At 33.1% G+C, this 23,729-nt stretch overlaps 1 protein-coding gene across 2 annotated transcripts in view; it reads right to left on the bottom strand.

The window, feature by feature from the left end:
* Positions 1–17,351: 17,351 nt before the first annotated feature.
* The window catches only part of LOC128239388 (uncharacterized), a 28,734-nt gene continuing 22,356 nt past the window's right edge, over positions 17,352–23,729 (bottom strand). Inside the window, exons 1-3 of one of the 2 annotated variants that reach the window (XM_052956009.1) lie at positions 21,429–21,718; positions 19,411–19,474; positions 17,352–18,055 (exon numbers count right to left, since the gene is read on the bottom strand). In XM_052956009.1, the coding sequence (XP_052811969.1) occupies positions 17,893–18,055; positions 19,411–19,474; positions 21,429–21,522 (321 nt within the window). In that variant the 5' untranslated portion in view covers positions 21,523–21,718 and the 3' untranslated portion in view covers positions 17,352–17,892. Of the gene's footprint in view, positions 18,056–19,410; positions 19,475–21,428; positions 21,719–23,729 lie in introns of those variants that run through there. The other variant, XM_052956010.1, reaches the window with a different exon arrangement.

Here is a 23,729-nt window from a genome sequence, read left to right as displayed (position 1 = left end):
TGTTAGTTCGTATTTGAGCAAGTTTGATCGGTTTGCCAAAACGTCATGTTACATCAGCGTTTGTGTAGTTGCGAAGTACTTTTTACACATCGAAATACATACTTCTGTCTGTCGGTCAGCTTGTCTAGTGACTTATAGTATAAACTTAGACTCGTTGGTATGTTAACATTATTGAAACTTACAGACATCCTCAAAGACAATACATGCTTTATCTGAATGAATATCAAGAATGATGAGTGTACCTATATGATGCACGTAGGTAATATACACTTACTTTTGAATGTTCTGATACGTTTCTAAGGCATCTTGTAAGTTATCATCGAAGGGCATGAATCTATCTGAAATACACAGTAACACAGTTCAACATTCATCATTTATTTAAACGTTCGAATGAACACCCAAGGCTGTTGATGTTTAAATTATCATATTAGTATCAATATTAATGAAATAAATAAGCAAATTCAAACCTGTTATTCCTCATATATTTCGCGATATTAGGGCATATACTGGGAGGTCATATCGACTTATATGGGAGAATAAGGGGCATTATATCCTTTCGTTCAACTAACTGACACCATTTCCGCGATGAAATATTACACGCAACATTCAAATTTACATCAACCATTTCTTATTTATAGATTTGTACTTCTTTCTAATAAGTCATAACAACATTTCCGTGTTTTCTGATGAAAGAATTTCTTCTCATTATCGTGTGCAACGTATCAATTTAACCCTGATTAAGGATAATTCTGTTTAAGGTTGCCTTTGTCAATATCATCGAGGAAGTATATCAATTCATATGTACTGTGATAAACTGCTATAATAATATTGTGCTTTGTTAGATATACATTTTCACAATGATGAATTTTGCGCTTGATAGAACAATTTCCAACGTAGCGAAGAACATTTTCACATCATATTCACATCATATTGTTTTACACCCGGGTCGTATACCTTTCCTTTGATATTACGGAATATGATTTACTAAGAAATAATTAACCTTTCTTCAGTGTGATACATGTGCAACTGCCATTCAAAATGTTCTGAAATATCATACTAGTGTGTAAAAGTGTGTAAGACCAAGCAAAAGGGACAATTTTTCGAGGAGTTGAAAGTCGAATACAATATTAAAGACGGACAGACAAACGAATAAACAACGGAGCAATATTTCATTTGTCACACAAACCTAAAAGTAGATGAAAAGAAGACGAAATTTATAAAATATCTTGTAAAAAGAAAGATGTATTTGTTTATGCGACACCCCCTATCTATTTGTCCTGTAGTACGTAATCACTTTTGTAACAAATTTCTGACAAACGTGCTGCTTCACACAGATGTTATTTGAAATATTGAAAACAAACCCACGTATGCATTGATATATTTATGTCTCTGGAGAAACAAAGAATGTCGATGAAAAATGTAAACGAAAAAGTGTTAAAACGGGAAAATTAAAATCACTTCATATATTCTATAATCTTGTTGACTGCCAATCGAGGCGTAAACTTTCTCTTTTCTCAGTGTAGTACATATAACGATATTCTGGTAAACTATTATGTCTTATATAGACGCAAAGTGTATGTGTTTGGTTTCGCTTTCTGTTATTGAAACAAATGCTTACACTTCGAGTTTAATTTTAATTAATGGTATACACATGTTATTTCCTGATAGTATGTAGCTTGTCATAAACTTCCAGTGGCGTTAAGTATTTTAGCCTTTGGCATCGCCTACTCAGGTCACAATCATAAAGCATAAGTGAATTGATATCGTGTTAGGTATAAAGCATCAGACACGATCTTGGTGTCACAACATGATGAAAGTTTGTGATTTAAATGTGAGTGTGATTTGCAAAATAGAACGGAACAGACATATATTTTTACAATAAGCAACGACATATTTTGCAAAATAAGCATTGAAATACACCCATTGATTTGCCAATTATTTATGCACACTATACTCCGGCTGTGTTTAAAGCACAACTGTCACACCTATAGTTATAACATTTTTTAAGGAATTTCAATTCTATTTTTCGTTTTTGTGAAATGTTGGTATGCCATTGTTTTTGCTATCGCTTTAAGATACAATATAAACCACGAAGTAAAATATAACCTGTCAATACATTACATCAACCTCTTTTGTTTACAAAATTATAATTTGCATATTTTTACTTACACACTTCAACTAATAAAACAATATAACGTGATTACTACCATTTGAAAATTATACACATACATGATCAACTTTTAAACCTGAAATTTATTATTTATTTAATTAATGCCAAATAAATAAATATGTTCCCGTATTTCGATTTCAGCTACTAGTTTTTAAAAACCAATACCTTATCCGAGATATGTGTACTGTCAGGCTTGCGCATTTGTTTTCCAATGAATAATTTTTAAAACAATGCCCTCACGACATTCATTTAAATCGTCAAGATGCGTCAGCATTTTTCGTTAAATATGTACTGTTTTTATATGTCGAGTGTCAATTGAATGTACATGTAGTTGTGAACTTATGGTAATCATTATCTACAATACAAAGGGACGTCATCGACAAGTCGAAAAACCTTTACGATGACCCACGTTGTATAAGAGTAAAAGGCTAACAGACACTGAACGATACTCTCACTAAAAGGTTCAAGGCGAACAGACAATTAACGAGAGACACACAGATAAGGTTCAAGGCCAACAGACACGGAACGAGAGACACACAATTCAGGTTCAAGGCCAACAGACACTGAACGAGAGACACACACTTTAGGTTCAAGGCCAACAGACACTGTACATGAGACACACACTTAAGGTTCAAGGCCAACAGACACTGAACGAGAGACACACAATTCAGGTTCAAGGCCAACAGACACTGAACGAGAGACACACAATTTAGGTTCAAGGCCAACAGACACTGAACGAGAGACACACAATTTAGTTTCAAGGTTAACAGACACTGAACGAGTGACACACACTTTAGGTTCAAGGTTAACAGACACTGAACGAGTGACACACAATTTAGGTTCAAGGTTAACAGACACTGAACGAGTGACACACACTTTAGGTTCAAGGTTAACAGACACTGAACGAGACCCTCACTAAAAGGTTCAAGGCGAGTAGACACTTCACGTAAAACACACATGATTACGCTACAAGAAATATACTAGAATATATTTATAGTCAATCCCTTATATATAAATCAATAACACAAAACCACAGAGAAAAGCCCAGTAGCAAAAGGTCAAGCCCGATCAAACACCATATAAAATGGCCATTACGAATTGTTACATATCTAAGTATTTTAAACTCGGAATAAACAAGATAATTATAGAATTTTACAGAAAGTTCCTAAGGGGTTTTGTCCTATGTTTGGGAATTGGTATATCAGGATAAGTCTCTCTTGGGTGGAGTAAAATGAAATTTTCATTAAAAAATAAGCAGGTCTATATAATAGTTTCATCCGCGCTACAACATTTATAAAAATGATGATATCATACTTTGCATTTCAACCTTTTGAAGAAATAATAACGAATGTATGTTTTAAACAGTTTGTGGTCTTATAGTATGTGCAATATTTCATGTAGATTAACTTCTTATGGTGTTCAAAAGTACCAGGACCAGAGAAGATTTATTGTGTTTGTTTGTGTAAATTAAAATTTACCCGTTCATTTCTAAAAACAGGATTTTGATTTTATTATTTCATTTTTAACTTGAAGTTTCATTTGTTAAACTGTTAGTTCATACATGTTGTATGAAAAAAACGACCTTGTGAAAACTCGGCTTGTGAGTAAAATTTTACATTTGAAATCAATTGACTGGAAATGTATAGTATATGGGAATCATACGCAATGAAATTTAACATAATTGCTAAGGTTTAAAGTATATAGTTCGAATGGCTAAAGAAGAGATATATTTGAGGCACATGGACGTTGTAACAGGTTTTCAATATTTAAGAATACATGCCAAATGTCCCATGACTCTATTTAGTAAAAGACAAGAAGGAACATTATTGACAGCATCTTTCCGTTTGTTTGTTTTTGTCAGAAGATGTCCTCATTTTGAAAGATGAGCAACAGTTACGTTAGGATAAATACCTTGTATAGCGGCTTTTATTCCTAATTGATATTGCGAGGACATAAACTGATCGATCTTAAACTGTATGATCAAAGCTCTGAATCATTTATATATTTGTCGTGTGTGATTGATTGATTCGGATAATCGTCCCTATTTTTCAGAAATATTGCGAAAGGTTTGAGGTCGATAAGACTGAGGATTTTTTTAGCAGTAAATAAAATGTTAAACGTGCCAAACGTAACTCTAAGCAAACGTATGGTGCTTCCATGTGGTCCATTCTGAGTACAATTCGTTAATCGAATGAACACTGAGTTAAAACTTCATTTCTAGGTTGTGAGATATTTCTGTCGTTTTTAAATGTTTTTACTGATATCCAAGCAGTTTGTATATGTTTGTATATGTTCACCTGCTCTATATGGTAGTTCCTGTAGTGATATATTAATAATATTTGGTCAATATAACGGTTCAGACTTTGGTAAATAACTAGGAGCTTTGTTTTCGGAAATAATGGATATACCAAGCTTGTAATCAAATGGTATTATGTAAAACGTCAAACTGAAAAGAAACTGTATTGCCTTTACAACGATAAAATATGTTTGTTACTATGGGGACTTCTTTGATTTGCCCCATGTTAGCGACGATGGCTTGCTCTTGTCCTCATGGGCCCTAAAGCTGTCAGGAGGGGCTCAGCAACACATCCTTTTCGAAATACATTCTGTTGTATGAATTGTTTAAGCATAGCCGTTGTAACTTGATATCACATGATAAGCTATGAATATATACACTGCCCGTGCATGCTGCTTGGCTTTCGCCTGGATATTCCTGTATCTTCTAGTTCACTATACAGCATGTAACATAATTGAACATCGACTGTTTCTTATTGAACCTACAAACTAATATATTACACATTCCACCAATTTACATAAGCGATATACACTAGGCTATACACGTGAATTTTAACAGTAACAGCGCCGGTACAGTTGCCACAAAATATGCATCGTTTGCTGTCAGCCTGTCTCCCATGTACAATATTTCTATTTTAGAACCACAGAATCTTTGCGACTCCATGTAGATTATCAAGTTGTTAGAACTATCTTAAAGTAAACATGGAATCGCTTTTAAACCATGCATCCTTTAGATATCTAGAATACTAATTACATCCTACTTTTAAGGACGTCAATTCTCTAGAATTATTTTAGATATGAATAAGCTGAAACACAAACGTTGGATATATAATTTCAAATTTATGCTTTATAACTGCTTAGACAGTCATATATAAATCAGGTGTACCTCGATTACTTTATGTTTTGTTCATAAAGAAAGCACATTAAATGCAAGAAGAAGAAAAAAACGCAACAAATATAAAAAATACTTTAAAGTCAACAAGCATTCCAGATTGTCCTACAATATAAGAACTTTCGTGGTTGGACATACATTTTAGTAAATAATGAGGAAATTATTTTTTTAACATGTAGTTACTTCATAACGTCTTTATTGGCAATATTATATCTCAAGCATTTAAATTACAGCATTTTATGGTAAATAACCATTTTTGCTATGGTTAAATGGTAGAATTATATTTCATATTGATTAATAATTAAATGAGAACTATTGTTGTTGCCGACAGACAAAACTATATAAATTGCCATAAAATAAATTGAATTTCCAGTAATCAAATATGTTTGTTCTAATGATGTATTTTATCGCTAAAATGCCTTGTATTTCCTTGTAAGTCGGTTTTGCCTATTACGATAACAAATAAATAAGATGTTTTTTATCTGCCTCTGTATTATTACTCTAAGATTAAATTGAAATGGACGAAATACTTATTCAATTCATTTTTATTTCTATGGCAATATACAAAATGAAATTTGTGTGTGGATTTTCAGTCTCGTTGATTATAAACATACGAAACGAATACAACAGCAAGTGTTTCTTTTAGGAATGGAAATGCATTTTGGGTGCTCATCGTCTAACTCCGTTTGACATGGCGCCATCGCATTATTACTTCCCTTAATTGCAATTTAGCCATCAATTATAAATCTTTTGAAAATGTTTAATTTCGACATTATTGGTATATATTTATTCATTGTCATGGATTTTGTTTATGCGAATACGCGTACATGTAATCCTACCTTTCCTACGATTTTAGCAAGATACAGTCATCCCGTCACACCAATTATGATAATAAAATCGACAGGGAGTATAACTGATACGTAGGCGTCCGAGCATTTTAGCTGTGCTGAAAATGGTCCAGAGTGTTTGTAATTCGACAAGAAGCCTGCTGCTGATACTTAAGTTTACCTCCAATAAGATATCATTGATCCTAATGAATATGTTAATTATTCTTTTTGAACATTTGTGTGAACGGTAGTCCCCAGTGTCAATACAAACTTACATCAACCGTGAAATTTATATTTACCGCTAACGTTTAGTATGAGTACACAAATAATTCATCCGAATATATCATTGAACATTCCGTAAGCTCTAAATCTATTATCTATTCAGCAGAGAATCATCTTACAAACCGTACTTTTAAGTACTTTCAGCACTTTGAACTAATTCTTGGTCCCAATTATAATTGTAAGACCTTTCTATCTTTACTCACAGAATCAATGTGACGTCAAGTATGTTTTTAATAAAAAAAAAATTACAATAGCTCAAATTCTGAAAATAATTTATAATTGTGTATTAACTGCATTTGTCTTTTTGTGTTTGTGTCGATTATCTTCGTTTAAAATGTAACGACCGTATATTGCCATATCCAAGTTCTATTTTAGAGGAAGCACAGTTGTTCAAACAGAACACAACTTAAACACATTTAGAAGATTGATTGTCAATATACTTTTTTGTGTTATCTTCTTGTATCGCATAGTAATCTTATATGATAAACATGTATGTTATATCATTGCTAGTTTGTTTCTGAATATTTTTGGGAAGCTAAATCGTATGGATCGGGAAAACATTGTAATAGAAAACTGTTATAAAGATAGTTTAATACTTATATTGCGGGGTTTCTGAGTGCTTATTGCTTATTGGGGCTTGTTTTATCTTGAATTTAAGATACTAAATAAGTTAAAGATAAACACGAATGTAAAAGCAACTGGCGTTATTGTCCCCACATGAGTGTCAATTTTTATAGAAAGTAATTCCGTTTATGATATGACTGTATTATAACTAAGCAGGACATTTCAACGAAAGACTATTACTATACGTACACTAATCCTAAAAAAAAACATTTTCATTTTTGATATTTGAATTCCTAAAATGTAGTTGTTGAACTGACTGCGGCGGGTAAAATAAAGGCCATGTGGCTTTAGTCGATGGTTTTGCGTCATCAATGATTTATTTCAGCTTCATACCCATATTAAGCTCATATTACAAACTGATATTGCAGTGTAAACGGGCTTAATTGTTGATCAAGGTTAAGAAAATCCCTGATTGAATGTGACAGTCAACATAAATATATGTTTAATCACTGTCAGGTGCTTTGTTCATATGTGGATATCGCATTACAATATGTTGTACTTTTTACTTGAACAAGTGAACAGAGTTCTATTTCTGTAAAGAACTACTAAGCAATCTCTTTCTGTTATGACTGTTCGTGTCTTTTGAAAGGCATACTCAAACTTTAAAACATGTTTTCATGCTTTTTCGTTTAACATAACTTTCCACTGTGACTGTATTGGCTTTCTTATTGCCAAGAAATTATCTATATTTATTCTCTTTTGCTGGAGAAAAAGTTCCAATGAATTTAAAAAATATGTAAACTGTTAATCAAAACATTTTAAATTGATTCTTCTTTTTAATGTATATGTTTTAGAATTATTATTGTTCATTAAATGAACGATAATCACTAGCATTTCTCAGAAACCGTTTAGACTGCTTCCGCTACTGATAATTTTACTGTCATAATTATTTGAAATTGCACCGATATTGTCTTTAATCTAAATTTGCCAAGCTTCCTGATGCGTGTTCTGTGTCATTAGCTGGCCATATCATCCACACATCAACTATAATGAGATGGTTCAGTTTTCCAAATATATACATCGAGGCAATATATGTGTTGGGATTGAAGGATGTCAGAAACTATCCAAGGTCATTTACTGACATTTAAGAAAGCGTTTGTTTCGTTGTTGGTTATCGTATTGTTATGTAATTGAATTCAATCAATCATATGGCACAGCTATTTTTGAAAAAGATGTACTGTTATTGATGTTGTTTGTTTTTTTAATAATGGGGAAATGGAGTTTTCCTTTCAATTGGAAAAAAAACACGCAACCGTTTTTAAACTATTAAAAGATGAAGGAGGAATCATAAACGCCTTGATCTCATCTTCTACGGTATGTGAAAGTAAGAAAAGTCGGTGAACGCAGTTGGATTAATTCTTATTCGGCATCTGTTTTAACCGTTGGATAAACGATCATCAAACTTTGTTGATGGACAGCCCTAAACCCTTCGGAATTTGAGAGAACGACAACGTCCGTTGTTACGCATTTTTCTAGGTGTACTAAATTTTCATTTTAGCTCTTCATGATCTACATGTATTCCTTATTACATTAGTAAAGTCAACATGCAGTGACCCTTTTGAATTGGAAAACACCTAGACTCGATGATATGCATTTTCCTAGGTGTACTCCATTCCTTTTTAGCTCTGTGTGTATCAATTTAACCAGGATTAAGATATTTTTGTTAAAGATTGCCTCTGCCAATTTCCTCGAGAAAGTGTATTTAATCATCTACCAGATGAGTGAAAAACTTCCAAACCGTAGGTGTGCTTTGTAAGACATTCACAAATTATTTTTCACGATTGTGAATATTGCTCTCGATAGAGCAGTTTCCAACGTAGCGAAGAGCATTATTCATAATATATTATTGTATCCTCTTTTATCATCAAGCAATTTTTTCAAAATTGTTATCGTCTTTTTTGTAAGATTTTATTTACCCATACATTAAATGTTATCTTTCTCGCGCATTCTTTGAATTTTGTTTTGGCTGCTTGTGATTTGTAGTCAGAATAATTACATATAAATCTAGAAAGACAAACAGCCCTGAGTGCGACACACAGTGAGTTTTACACCTGGACCGTATCCCTTTCATTTGATATTGAGCAATATGCTTTACTAAGAAATAATTAAGCTTTCTTCAGTTCGATACATGTACAACTGCCATTAAAAGTGTTCTTAAATACCATACTAGTGTATAAAAGCCAAGCAAAAGGGACAATTTGTCGAGGAGTCGAAAGACATACAATATTACAGACGGACAGACAAACAAATAAACAACGGAGCAATATTTCACTTGTCACACAAACCTCAAAGTATATGAAAAGAAGATGACATTTACAAAATTCCTTGCAAAAAGAAAGATGTTTTTGTGTATGCGACAACACCTACCTTCTTGTCTGTAGTACGTAATCACTTTTGTCACAATTCCTGGCAAACGTGCTTCGTCACACAGATGTTATTTCAAATATTGAAAACAACCCCACTTATGCATTGATATATTTATGTCTCTGGAGAAAAAAGGATGTCAATGAAAAATGAAAACGGAAAAGTGTTAAAGCGAGAAAATTAGAATCACTTCATAGATGCTTTAATCTTGTTGACTGCCAATCGAGGCGTAAACTTGCTCGGGCTTACACTATATACTATCACCCTCCATGACATATGATATTTATATAGTACAATAAAACGATATTCTGGTAAACTATTATGTCTTATATAGACACAAAGTGTACGTGTTTGGTTTCGCTTTCTGTTATTGAAACAAATGCTTACACTTCGAGTTTAATTTTAATTAATGGTATACGCATGTTATTTCCTGATAGTATGTAGCTTGTCATAAACTTCCAGTGACGTTAAGTAAGTATTTTAGCCTTTGGCATCGCCTACTCAGGTCACAATCATAAAACATAAGGGAATTCGTTATGTGTTATATATAGGTATAAAGCATCAGACACGAACTTGGTGTCCCAACATGATGAAAGTTTGTGATTTAAATGTGAGTGTGATTTGCAAAATAGAACGGAACAGGCGTATATGTTTACAATAAACAACGACATATTTTGCAAACAAGCATTGAAATACACCCATTAATTTTCCAATTATTTATGCACTCTTTATTCCAACTGTGTTTTAAGCACAACTGTCACACCTACAGCTATGACATTTTTAAAGGAATTTCTATTTTATTTTGCGTGTTTGTGAAATGTAGGTATACCATAGTTTTGCTATCGCTTTAAAATACAATATAAACCACGAAGTAAAATATAATCATATCAATACATTTGCATCAACCGCTTTTGTTTACATAATAATATGTTTACATATACTTTCCATAATTATAAATACACATTTCCACTAATAAAACAATATTACGCGATCACTACAATTATACACATACATGATCGAATTTTAAACCTGAAATGAATTATTTAAGTCGAGTATATCCTCATAGTAATCCGCACGACTAATATACAGTGAACAAATTAAAAGTAACGCAACCGCCTTGAAACTGCGCATACTTGTAATACGGGTGTTCCTAAAACATCTAGCACTGTTGGCAGTTTTACTCGCACTACAATAACACTGCTTAATCAACAACTTTTTCTTATCAAGTTATTCAATTCTTTATCTTCTCTGTCCTTTGAAGCAAGAAATGTTTTCTCTCTCTCTGAAGCGTTGTTTCTACTAGAGTTTCTTGGTTTTTCCACAGAGCAGCATGGCATCGATTAACAAAGGCTCTGATTATATTTAGGATAACAAATTTCTTTATGGACAACCAACGAAATGACACCCAAAAACGGACGAGCATTGATGATACGTACGTTAAAAATACCATGAGAAGAATGTATTCTAAGCGTAGCTATATTATGTTAAATAACACTTTCATTGAGACATAAAGTATACGTACTCAAAACAATGGAAACGCTAATACATAGACAAATATATCTTCGACACCAAAAACAGAATAAGCACAACAAGGCTTCATTTCCATTGTATCATTTATTTTGCAAAACAGGTTATGAGAATATACAAGCAAAATATCATTAAACAACGCTTTATTAAATACAACCGAATTTAGCTGCCTCAATCCTGATTAACTGAGGCTATGACATTGTCATAGAAAACGATACACCGTTTAAGCTAACATTTATTCGTACGAAAATCCCAAAGAAAAATATATCCGTACTCTTTTATCAGAAATAACTGAAAACTGATAGGAGTAGGAGTACATAATATATGCTCTACAAGGGATGTTAGTATGAATGCAATACACTTTGATGTACGCGACTCAAAGAAAGTTTGTAAAGAAGTGCAATCCGTGTAGAACAACATCCGTTTTGGATGGTTACATGCTTGTAGACTCAGCCTAAGTATAACTATATAAAGACATGATTTAATGACAATAACGCATGCATACAATACAAGCTCTAAATGTGGTGATCTTTTCTAAATAACCCGACGTCATCAATGATTTTGCCATAGACCAAACTGGAATATCGATCGTTTTACCCAAAATGAGCATTGGTTATCGTAATAAAATAAAACACTAAATCAGAAGTCGTGCAAAGTTTTGTGCTTAAGAGGAGTAAGAAGAACATACTTTGGCATTTGTTTGTGAAAGTAAAATTGATCACAATTTAACGACAGCCACACACGCAAGGCGGTAGCCCAAACCTTTTTTGATAGCACTTTTTATTGACAATGTGAGTGTTTGTTGTTTTTGGCGTAATGTGTCTCGTTGAGTGTCTGATGGGTCATGGAACAAGATCTGAAAAATTTGTGTGCTCGGCTTGCACATATAGCTTTCATTGTATAATTCTTAATACAAATACAAAACCCTCACGATATGCATTTAAATCAAGATGTGTCGGCATGTTTCATTAAGTATCTATTTTTTTATTTGTCGACTATCAATTGAATGTGGTTGTTAACGTATGGTTATGTAAATTGTTAATACCAAAGCAACTACATCGACAAATCCAGTCGCAAAACGATGAACCACCTTTAACTAGGACCCACGTTTAACGATAACACATCTTGTATTAGAGCAAAGGGTTTAAGGCTAACAGATACTAAACTAGAGACACAGATATAGGGTTGAAGGCCAGCAGACACTGAAGGAGAGACACATAAATGAGGTTCAAGGCATACAGACACTGTATGAGAGACACACATATAAGGTTCAAGACTTTCAGACACTGAACGAGAGACACACATATAAGGTTCAAGGGTAACATTCACTAAACGACAGACACACAATTCAGGTTCAAGGCCAACAGACACTGAACGAGAGACACACAATTCAGGTTCAAGGCCAACAGACACTGAACGAGAGACACACAATTCAGGTTCAAGGCCAACAGACACATACATAATGTTCAAGGCTAACATTCACTAAACGATAGACACACAAATAAGGTTCAAGGCTAGCATTCACTAAACGATAGACACACAAATAAGGTTCAAGGCTAACATTCACTAAACGATAGACACACAAATAAGGTTCAAGGCCAACATTCACTAAACGATAGATATACAAATAAGGTTCAAGGCTAACATTCACTAAACGATAGACACACAAATAAGGTTCAAGGCTAACATTCACTAAACGATAGACATACAAATAAGGTTCAAGGCTAACATTCACTAAACGATAGACACACAAATAAGGTTCAAGGCTAACATGCACTAAACGATAGACACACAAATAAGGTTCAAGGCTAACATTCACTAAACGATAGACATACAAATAAGGTTCAAGGCTAACATTCACTAAACGATAGACACACAAATAAGGTTCAAGGCTAACATTCACTAAACGATAGACACACAAATAAGGTTCAAGGCCAACATTCACTAAACGATAGACACACAAATAAGGTACAAGGCCAACATTCACTAAACGATAGACACACAAATAAGGTTCAAGGCTAACATTCACTAAACGATAGACACACAAATAAGGTTCAAGGCTAACATTCACTAAACGATAGACACACAAATAAGGTTCAAAACCAACAGACATTGAACAAGAGTCACACAAATTGCATTTTTTTAAAAAGTAATCAATTAGACAATTGTATTTCAACCTTTTGTAGGAATAATTCTGAAAGTGTTTTAAGAAGAGTAAGTGCTTATACAGTATGTGCATAAAGTTCTTGTACATTGTGTATATTTTATTTAGACGCAATGGAAGTGTATTGTAATTGCTATCGTTTAAAGGGCATTGTTCCTATGGCTTAAGGTGAGTTATATTAGACACACATATGTTGTAACAGGTTTTCAATACTTACGAGTATATGTCGAACGTCTCATTGCTTTATTGACTTCATGAGAAAGACACGTATGAATATTATTGATAGACTCTTCCGTTTGTTTGTTTTAATCAGAAAATGTCGTTATTTTGAAAGATGAGCATCAGTTACGTTAGGAAAACTTCCTAATAGAGCGGCTTGTATTTCTTATATAGCTAGGACACAAACTGATCGATTTTAAATTATGTGACCAAAGCTCTGAATCATTTATATATTTGTAGTGTGTGATTGATTGACTCGTATAATCGTTCCTGTTCTTTTCAGCAATATTGCAAAGGATTTAATAAGCACAAATCAAATGCTAAAGGAACTAAACGCCATAACTTAGGCGAAACGTATAGCATTTCCAAGTTATTGGCCTTCTGTTGGTTCGGTTTGGAAATGGTTTTACTTTAGTCCAAGCATTTTGTATATGTTTACCTGCATTACATGTACGTTTCTGAAGTGGTATATTGATGATATTTGGTCAATATAACGGTTCAGAGTATGCTAAATCAATAACGTACAATGTTTTCGGTAATGATGAACATATTAAGCTTGTGATCAAATATTATATGTCATATGTTAAATTGAAAACAAAAATGTTATTTTAGAATCACAGACTCATTACGACTCTATATAGGTTATCTAAATGTCATAATTGTTTTAAAGAAACGTGGAAACGCTTTTAAATCTTTAACATATCTAGAATGATGATTACAGCCGACCTTTAAGGAAGTCAAATCTATTGATATGAAAAAGCTAGAATAACAAACGTTCAATAACATTTCAAATGTATGCTTTACAACTTCTTGACATACATATATTAATCGCGTGTCCTTCGATTACTTTTTAATTTATTTTTCAAGCGTGTATTGGCTTTTTTTATATTTAACATTACATTTGCATGTCTTATTCATAAAGAAAGCATACTACATGCGAGAAGAAGAAATATAGTAAAAAAAACAAAAATTAAATGGTTAAATGGTAGAATTATATTTCGCATTCACTTTTAAATAAGAACCTTTCCAGCAATCAAATATATTTGTTCTAATGATTTATTATAGCAATACAATGCATTGTATTTTCCTGTAAGTCGTTTTTGCCTTTTAAGCTATCAAATAATTGACATGTTTGTCATCTGCTTCTGTGTGTTACAGTAAGGTTTAATTGAAATGGAGGAAATACTGATTTTATGCATTTCTATTTCTATCACAATATAAAAACTGACATTTGTGCGTGACGTTCAGTCTCGTTGATTCTTTCTTTTAAATTTACAAAACGAGTACAACAGCAAATGTTTCTTTTAGGAATGGAAATGCATTTTTGGTGACCGAATGCTGATCGACTTACGCCGCTTGACATGGCGCCATCACATTATTACGTCCCTAAATTGCAATTCAGCCATCAATTATAAATCTTAAGAAAGTATCTTAAAAATTAAAAGGGTGATAAAAGTTCTATAATACCATTTAAATTCGAAACTACTTGCATGTATTTATTCATTGGCATTGAGTTTGTTCATGCGAATACGCGTACATGTAAACTTGCCTTTCCAACGGTTTTTTGCAACATGCAGGTTGCCTTTAATAAAAATAAATTGTCCGACCGGGAGTAAAAATAACATAAGAAATTAGTCTGGTGAACGAAGTTGGCTGCTAGAAGCTTCAGAAAGCCTTATACCTGATATTACCTCGGCGTCCGAGCATTGCGATATATGATGTGCTGATAATGGTCCAGCGTGTGTGTTTGTTAATCGACAGGAAGCCTGCTGCTGATACTGAAGTTGACCCCAGATAACTGCAATATGTGTGCTTGCAAAGAGTTGGTGAATGAAAGAAACCCAGTACCGGCTTAAGCAAACCAACATATAAGTATGCATTACGATTCAAGTGAGTCAGGTTTTACAACCAATTTGATGTACTTGACTGTAATGAATCGGCTTATTATTGTTGGTGATCATTTGTGTTAACGGTAGTTCTTGGTTTCAATAAAAACTTACATCCATCGTATGGCGGTTAAATTTTGTAACAGGTCAAAGGTGATCTATATTCTGACAACCGCCTGACTTCACCGCTGATAAATGAATCCATCATATAAAGATAAATAAAACTACACATACGATTGTTCACATTGTGGAATTTATTAAAGTTAAATAAAATTGGCAAAGTAATATTCTTTCAACACAGTCGGTGTGATTTTGACCTTAAAACAATAACAAGTCCATGGACGATTCGTACCAATCATACCAAGAGTCTTTGGACATTTAGTACCCTGTGGTAAATTAACTTCAGGTGTTCCATAGTCACTGGAATATTTACCGTAATATTTACCGTGATCGTTACGCAAATCATTCATCAATATAAAGCATGGAAACTCAGAAAATTGTATCCATGCCATTGACACATTCCAGTACAGAATTATCTTATTAACCATCCTCTTCAGTACTTTCAGAACTTTGAATTAGTCATTGGTTTCCATCATCATCATTGTAAGACCATCCAATCTTTTACTCACGTCAATTATGTTATTAAATGTCTTATTGAAATTGCTTAGACTTAAAATGCATAAAATGTTGAAAACTTTAACTACACAAGCAATCATAATGAATAAACGGAAATATACTGAATTCCTCAATTTTTGACATTTGAATTTCCATATCATAGAGGTTGTTAAAACGAAATGCGTCGATTTATATATTAATACAAGGTCATGTGGTGTTAGTTGATTTTTTGCATCATTAATTGTTCATTTCCATGACATACACTTATTAAACTCGTGTTGTAAACTGTGCTTGCAGTATAAATGGATTCAATTGCAGGTCGATTTTTAAAAAGAACTGAGTCTCACGAATGGGATGTTACAGTTAACATAACTATATGCCTTTACCAATGTCTTCTTGTGCGTTGTATGTGCATTAAATTTCATAATGAAATTGTATTTTGTTTAAATGAATAAGTGAACAACGTTCTGTTTCTGTAAATAACTACTAAGCAATGTATTACATTTGTTAACGTAGAAAGTTCGTGTATTTTGGTAGGCATTCTAAATATATTACAATAATAAAAGATTATATGTTTTTTGCATTATTGTACTTGCTCTCTTTGCCGAGAAATTGTTTATTGGTATTCTTCTTGAACTGTTTATCAACATATTTTGAAATGATTATTCATGTTTTTAATGAATATATTTTATAATTTTTACTCTTACATTTAAGAATAACGATCATCACTAGCATTTCTCAGAAACCGTTTAGACTGCTTCCGCTACTCATCATTTGCCTGTCATAATTATATTAAATTGCACCGATATTGTCTTTAAATCTAAATTTGCCAGGCTTACTGAGGCGTGTTCCGTGTCATTATCTTGGCCACATCATCCATACGTCAACTATAATTAGAACGTTCAAGTTTTCCGAATATATCGAACAATATCTAAATGAAAGCTTTTCAATCCAATGCGCGAGGTAATATGTGTGTAGGGGTTGCAGGATGTCAACAACTTTCGTAGACAAACAACTGACATATAATATAATTTTGAAAAAAAAACAGTTGTTGTTTTTGTTGTTGTTGCTGTTGTTGTTGTAAATGGTGTTGTTATTCAATTTAATTCAATCACTCTAGCTTTATTTGGCACAGGCATTTTTGAAAGTGTTATTGTTGTAGTTTTTTTGTTTCTTAAAAATGGGGAAATGGAGTATTCCTTCATTTTTGACGAAAACAAACAAACACGTATTACATTGTAAACTTTTTAAAGATGAAGGAGGAATCAGAAACTCCTTGGTGCTATCTCATCTTCCACGGTATATGAAACACTCAATAAGTAAGAGAGGTCGTCGAACATAGTTGGACAAATTCTTATTCGGCAACTGTGTCAGTCAATGGATACACGATCATGAAACTTTGTTGATTGGTAACACTAAACCCTTTGTAACCGGAAATAATGTTAACGTTCGTAATTGTGCATTTTCCAGGTGTACTAAACTCCCTTTTTAGCCCTTTATGAACTAAATGTATTCCTTCTTACATTAATAAAGTCAACATGCAGTGACCTTAACCCTTCGGAATTTTAAAGCGGGTAGACGTTCGTTGTTATGCATTTTTCTTGGTGTACTCAATTCCTTTTGAGCTCTGTATGAACTACATGTATACCTACTTCCGTCATTAAAGTCAATATGCTGTTGCATATTCTAAAGTTATTTAGTGATTTTGCTTTAATTCATGAAATGTACTTTCATCATAATCGGAATGATAATGACAACGCTGTCAGAATGCATCAGATTCATGTTATTATTTTACATGAGAACATGTGAAATACATATTACAAAACAAGTTGCCGGTCCGCACTGAGGGCACATAAAGCACGTGCATCCAGACACGTGTATAAGTAAGGAGGTCATATGTAAGTTCAACACGTAAAAACACTGCAGATCAGTTGAACAAATTAACAATGTAATCCCCTTTTATCCATCAACTATACAACGAGTATGTTTAAACCAGAACAAGTCATGAGTTTCGGATCCTTTCTGTTTTAGCGTCCCCATATTTTGGAACTGCAGCGACAATTCTGGCCCCATAAGTTACATTTGCAGGAGAGCCCGTTACAGCAGCGCCAAATCGGTCTATTCGTCCAAGGGGAGCACCGGTTGTTCCAATCTCGGCATACCCGGAGCTTGTATCTCTTATACGATTTCCTGAAATGTTAGAAAGTATAGAAGTGTCATAATGTATGTAAATTAGATACCCCTAAATTAAGGCTAATTAAACGCAGAAAAAAGATACTTTAATATACAGCATGACTTTGCGTTTCTTGAACGTCATTACAGATAACACTTAGATATGTGCGCATTAATCAACTTATTATGTTTACTGTCAATTTATTACCATTTAAGCATTAGATATTTTGTAAACTGTATTTTAAAGAGGTGCAATGTATATTATATAAATGTATATATTTTTGAAAGTTTACATTTAATTAATGTGTTTTATTATTTCTTTAGTAACATACACCTTGTTTTACAATATATAAAAACAGTTATTTATTTGAGATTAACAAGTTATTGCCTTGACAAACAATGGTGTGTCTTTCAACTTAAAAGCGTTCTTTAATTGCATGTGTTAATGAAGCTAAAACATATAGTATTGCCGTTTCTGCGTGTGTACTTTATTGTTGTGTATTTCTTCTTTATAGTCGTGTGTGTGTGTGTGTGTGTGTGTGTGTGTGTGTGTGTGTGTGTGTGTGTGTGTGTGTTTTGTTTATTTTATGTTTGTCATTGTACCATTTAAAAGAGAGTTTTGCATCCGGGCTTATTTTTCTATAGTCCCATTGCATAAACATAGGAGAAACACAAATATGCACAACATCAGAGGTTTCCTGGATTATCTTTTTTGCATTATGATCTTAAACTTAATATTCAGTTTTCAGTTTGATTAGTCGTGGAACAGCGTGTTGAACAGTTGACCACTTCACAAACGTGAATCAGAAACTCACTAAAAGGGTTTTCATGCATAAAGAATACACATTGGAGACCTCGGTAAATGTTTCTTTATATGATCGTTTATATGATGAAAATGGCAGGGAAAACTGGATTATAAACGGTGCAAAGTGACGGTTGACGTCGACACTCAATATACTAATGCAATAAATTTGCCTTTCCTTTTCTATCAAAGACAAAGCTTCTCTGGAAGCCAGATTAAATTAATTTATCACGATGCCTTGGAAAATTAAACCTTTGTTAAAGAAGCTGTTCAAGTGCAGCATGTTAGTTCGTATTTGAGCAAGTATAATCGGTCATCAAAGCATGGCATAAGTTACATTACATTACATCAGCGTTTGTGTGTAGGCTATGTACTTTGTGCATGTCTATATACATACTTCTGTTTGTCTGTCTGCTTGTGTAGTGGCGAATGGAATACACTTGAACTAGTTGGTATGCTATCATTATTGAACATTTGAGACATCCTCAAAGACAATGCATGCTTTATATAAATGCAAATCGACAGAATGATGCGTCTACTTATGTGATGCGCGTAGGTAATATGTACTTACTTTTGAATGTTCTGATACGTTTCTAAGGCATCTGGTAGGTTGTCATCGGGGGTCATGAATCTATCTGAAATACAAAGTAACACAGACATTCATTAAAAAATGAAAAACATGGCCACCATTGTCCTATCCAGTGAAATGTTCAAATGAACACCCAAGGATGTTGATGTTTTTAATAGCATATTAGTATCAATATTAAAAAATGAATAAGCTAATTCAAACCTGTTATTCCTCAGATATTTCGAGATATTAGGGCTTATACTGGAAGGTCATATCGACTTACAAGGACGAATTAGTGGCATCATATCCTTTCTTTCAATTAACTGACACCATTTTCTCGATGTGATATTACACGCAACATTCAAATTTATATCAATCATCTCTTGGTTATAGATATGTACTTCGTTGAATAAATTATAACAACATTTCCGTGTTTCCTGATGACAGAATTTCTCTCATTACCGTGTGCAACGTATCAATTTAACCATGATTAAGATAGTTCGGTTGAAGATTGCCTCTGTCAATATCCTCGAGAAAGTCAATTAATTCATCATAGTGATAAACTACTAAACTAGCATTGTGCTTTGTTAGACATTCATTTTCACAATGATGAATTTTGGGCTTGATAGAACATTTTTCAACGTAGCGAAGAACATTTTCACATTATATTGTTTTATCCTTTTTATCACCAAGCAAACTTTTCACAATTATATACGTCTTTTGTGTACGAGTACATTTTCCTATACATTAGATGTTATCTTTCTTATCCATTCGTTGAATTTTGTTTAGGCTGATGATAAAATGTAGTAAAAATAAATATATATAAATCAAGAAAGACAAGCAAAGGATGTCAACGAAAATGAAAACGGAAAAGTGCTTATGCTGGAACATTGAAATCACTAAATAGTTGCTATGATCTTGCTGACTGACAACCGAGGCATTTACTTTCTCGGGCTAACACATTATACTATCACCCTCCATGGCGTCTGATATTTATAGAATACAATAAAACGATATTCTGGTAAACTGTTATGTGGTGCACGTGCTACGTATACTGTACAGTGTGTAATATAAGATGGTGATATGCATGCAACCACAATCCTTGTTAAGTCTGCAAAACTATTTTTGTTCAAAGATTTGGGTGGAAAATGATATAAACTCATACTCATTTTTATTTTGGAAATGTGTTAAATGTATTTAATTGAAGCTGCTTAATATTGAATTGCCGTTTTTGTATCCTATAGCATAAGAAACCATTCTTACTTAGCAATAACAATATTTTAGAAAAGCAAATGTTCATATAGATGCAAAGTGTATGTGTTTGGTTGTCTGTATGCTTTCTGTTATTGAAAAAAATGCTTACACATCGTGTTTAATTTTAATCAACGGTACATGTTATTTCATGACAACTTGTAGCTTGTGATAAACTTTCAGTTACGTTTGGTAAGTATTTTAGATTTCGGTATCGTCTACTCAAGTCACAATCATAAAGCACAAGGGAATTGGTTATGTGTTAGGAATAAAGTATCAGACACGAACTTAATGTCACAACATGATGTAAGTCTGTGATTTAAATGTGAGTTTGATTGACAAAAAAAGAACGGAACAGACATTTACTGATACTGCTAAAATAAACAGCGACACTTTGGAAATAAGCATTAAATACACACATTGATTTGGCAATCATTTATGCACACTATATTCCGACTGTGGTTTTTAAACCATATACCATTTTCGCAAGAATTTCAATTTGATTTTCCGTTTAAGTGAAATGTTGGTATCCCATTGTTTTAATTTTCGCTTTAAAATACAATCAGAACTACCAAGTTAAATATGATAATATCAACATATTACATAAACCTCTTTTGTTTACAAAATTACAATTCGCAGGTTTTTGTAAACACATTTACACTAAAAAACAGTAATACGCGAAACTACCATTAGGAAATTAAAATTAAAGATCAAATAATTAAATACGTTTCTGTATTTTGATTTCGACTACTAATTTTTAAAACCAATACCGTTTTCCAAGCCGAGTATATCCTCATAGTAATCTGCACGACTAATATACAGTGAACAAACGAAAAGTAACGCAACCGCCTTGACACTGTGCATACTTCTAATACGGGTGTTCCTGTATCATTTAGCACTGCTGGCACTTTTACTTGAACTACAATAACACTGTTTAATTAACAACTGCTTCCCACAAAGCTATGCAATTCCTTATCTTCTCTCACTACTGAAGAAAGAAATGTGTTCTCTTCCTGAATTATTGTTTCTGTTAGAGTTTCCAGCTTCTTCCGCAGAGCAGCATGACATCGATTGACAAAGGCTGTGATTACATTTTAGATAACCGATTCCCTTTATAGACAACCAACGATCTGGTATCCAATAACAGACGCTCATTGGTGTAACGTACGTTACATAGCAAAATGCCTTCGAAAAGATAAGAAAACATAAACAAAGCTTCATTTCTGTAGTAGTATTTATCCTGCACGATAAACACTGCCCGGCAATGGAATGACGGAGGGAAAATATCATTATACAATGCTATATTACATAAAACTAAAATAAGCTGCGACAGAAAGATCATGGCAGTATTATAGAAAATGATGCTTATTTTAAGCTTATATATGCATTTCTCATTTATTCGTACGTTTCTCCTAAAGAAAATAATATCCGTACCTCCTTTATGTATTTATCAGGGATAACTGCAAAGTGATAGAATATAATATATTATGTGCTCTAATAGGTATGCTAGCATAAATACAATATAATATATTGTTGTTAAATGAAACAGAAAAATGTACGTGACTCAAATGCGGTTCCAGTTTACCATGGAGTGTGCCGTGTAAAACAAGATTAGTTTTGAACCGTTAAATGCCTGTACACCGAGCCTAAATACATGCACTTTCAATGAAAACAACACATGCATACAATAACAACTCTAAGACTGTGATATTTTTCCAATAACCAGACGTCATCAATGATAATGTCAAAGCCAAAACTGGAATATACATTATTTTATCCTAAATAAGCATGTGGTATCGTAATAAAAGAAAACATAAACAAGACGTCAGACAAAACGTTCTGCATCAGAGGAGTTAGGAGACCACACAATGCGTTTTGGATGAGCAAACAAATAGGTTTCCAACACGATGACGAATTTTAGGAATGCACTTTGACACAATTTAACGACAGCCGCACACGCAAGGCGGTTACCCTAACATTTTTAAAAGCGATATTTTAATGGCTATGTATAATGTGTATAGTGTGTGTCGATGTGTGTATTGCTGAGTGTCTGTTTGGCAAACAAATACAATTTACAAAACAATGTATGTGCTTTTTAGGAATTGATGATAATATGTCAAGCCATGGTGATCCTATCGTCTGATGCAGCATTCCTAACTTAGTGTAAATGATTGTGATATGTATCAATTGGAATGCGCAATACAAAAGATAACCATTTCCTAGAACGAAAATAGTACATGTATAAACGAGGGTTATTCGAAAAGTTCGCAGGATATTAAAATAATAAAACATATTGTTTTCTACCAAACGTGCTAATATTGCAAAAACGCGCAATAATGTGCCTTGTTTGGTGGTCATATGATTGTCATTTGCGATACTAACGACGTTGTGAATATTAAACAAATGAAAATAAATCTTTTGACACAAAATAAGACGTTTATTGGATTCGAACATAGTTATCATGGCTAAAGTTGAGTTGTTTAAGACTTTCATATTGTAACAAGCCTTCAATGTTTACGTGTTGAACGTCTCATAGCGTTATTAACTTCATGATGAAAAACAAGTAAAACCATTACTGATAAGTATGTTCCAGCATTTTTCAGATTTATTCAATTTTTGGAAGATGAGCAACAGTTAGGTTAGGAAAAATGCCTAATGAAGTGGCTTGTTTTCCTAGCTGATATTACGACGGCAGAAACTGATCAATCTTTAACTATATGATAAAAGCTCTAAATCGATATATGTGTCACGTGTGATTGATTTACTCGGACAGTCGTCCCTTTTATTTGGAGAAATATTGTTAAAGGTTTTATATAGATCAGATTTAGGAATTTGATAAGCATCAAATAAAATTTTGAACGTACCAACGTCGTAACACATCAAAACGTATGATTCTGTTTTTATAATTATCCGAAAACCACTAAGCAATGAAATTTCCAACGCTTAAAGTTGCAGATAATTAACACCGGATAACAAACACACTTAAAATCAACCAAACAAACAAAACATATGTGTCCGATCATTTTAATTTCTTTTATAACTTAAATAAGGAGTTGACATCTAGTTAAAAA

Source organism: Mya arenaria, chromosome 6 (assembly GCF_026914265.1).
Source record: "Mya arenaria isolate MELC-2E11 chromosome 6, ASM2691426v1".
Lineage (NCBI taxonomy): Eukaryota > Metazoa > Mollusca > Bivalvia > Myida > Myidae > Mya > Mya arenaria.
Note: the sequence above shows the minus strand (reverse complement) of the source record. Positions and strands in the feature narration are given on the sequence as shown.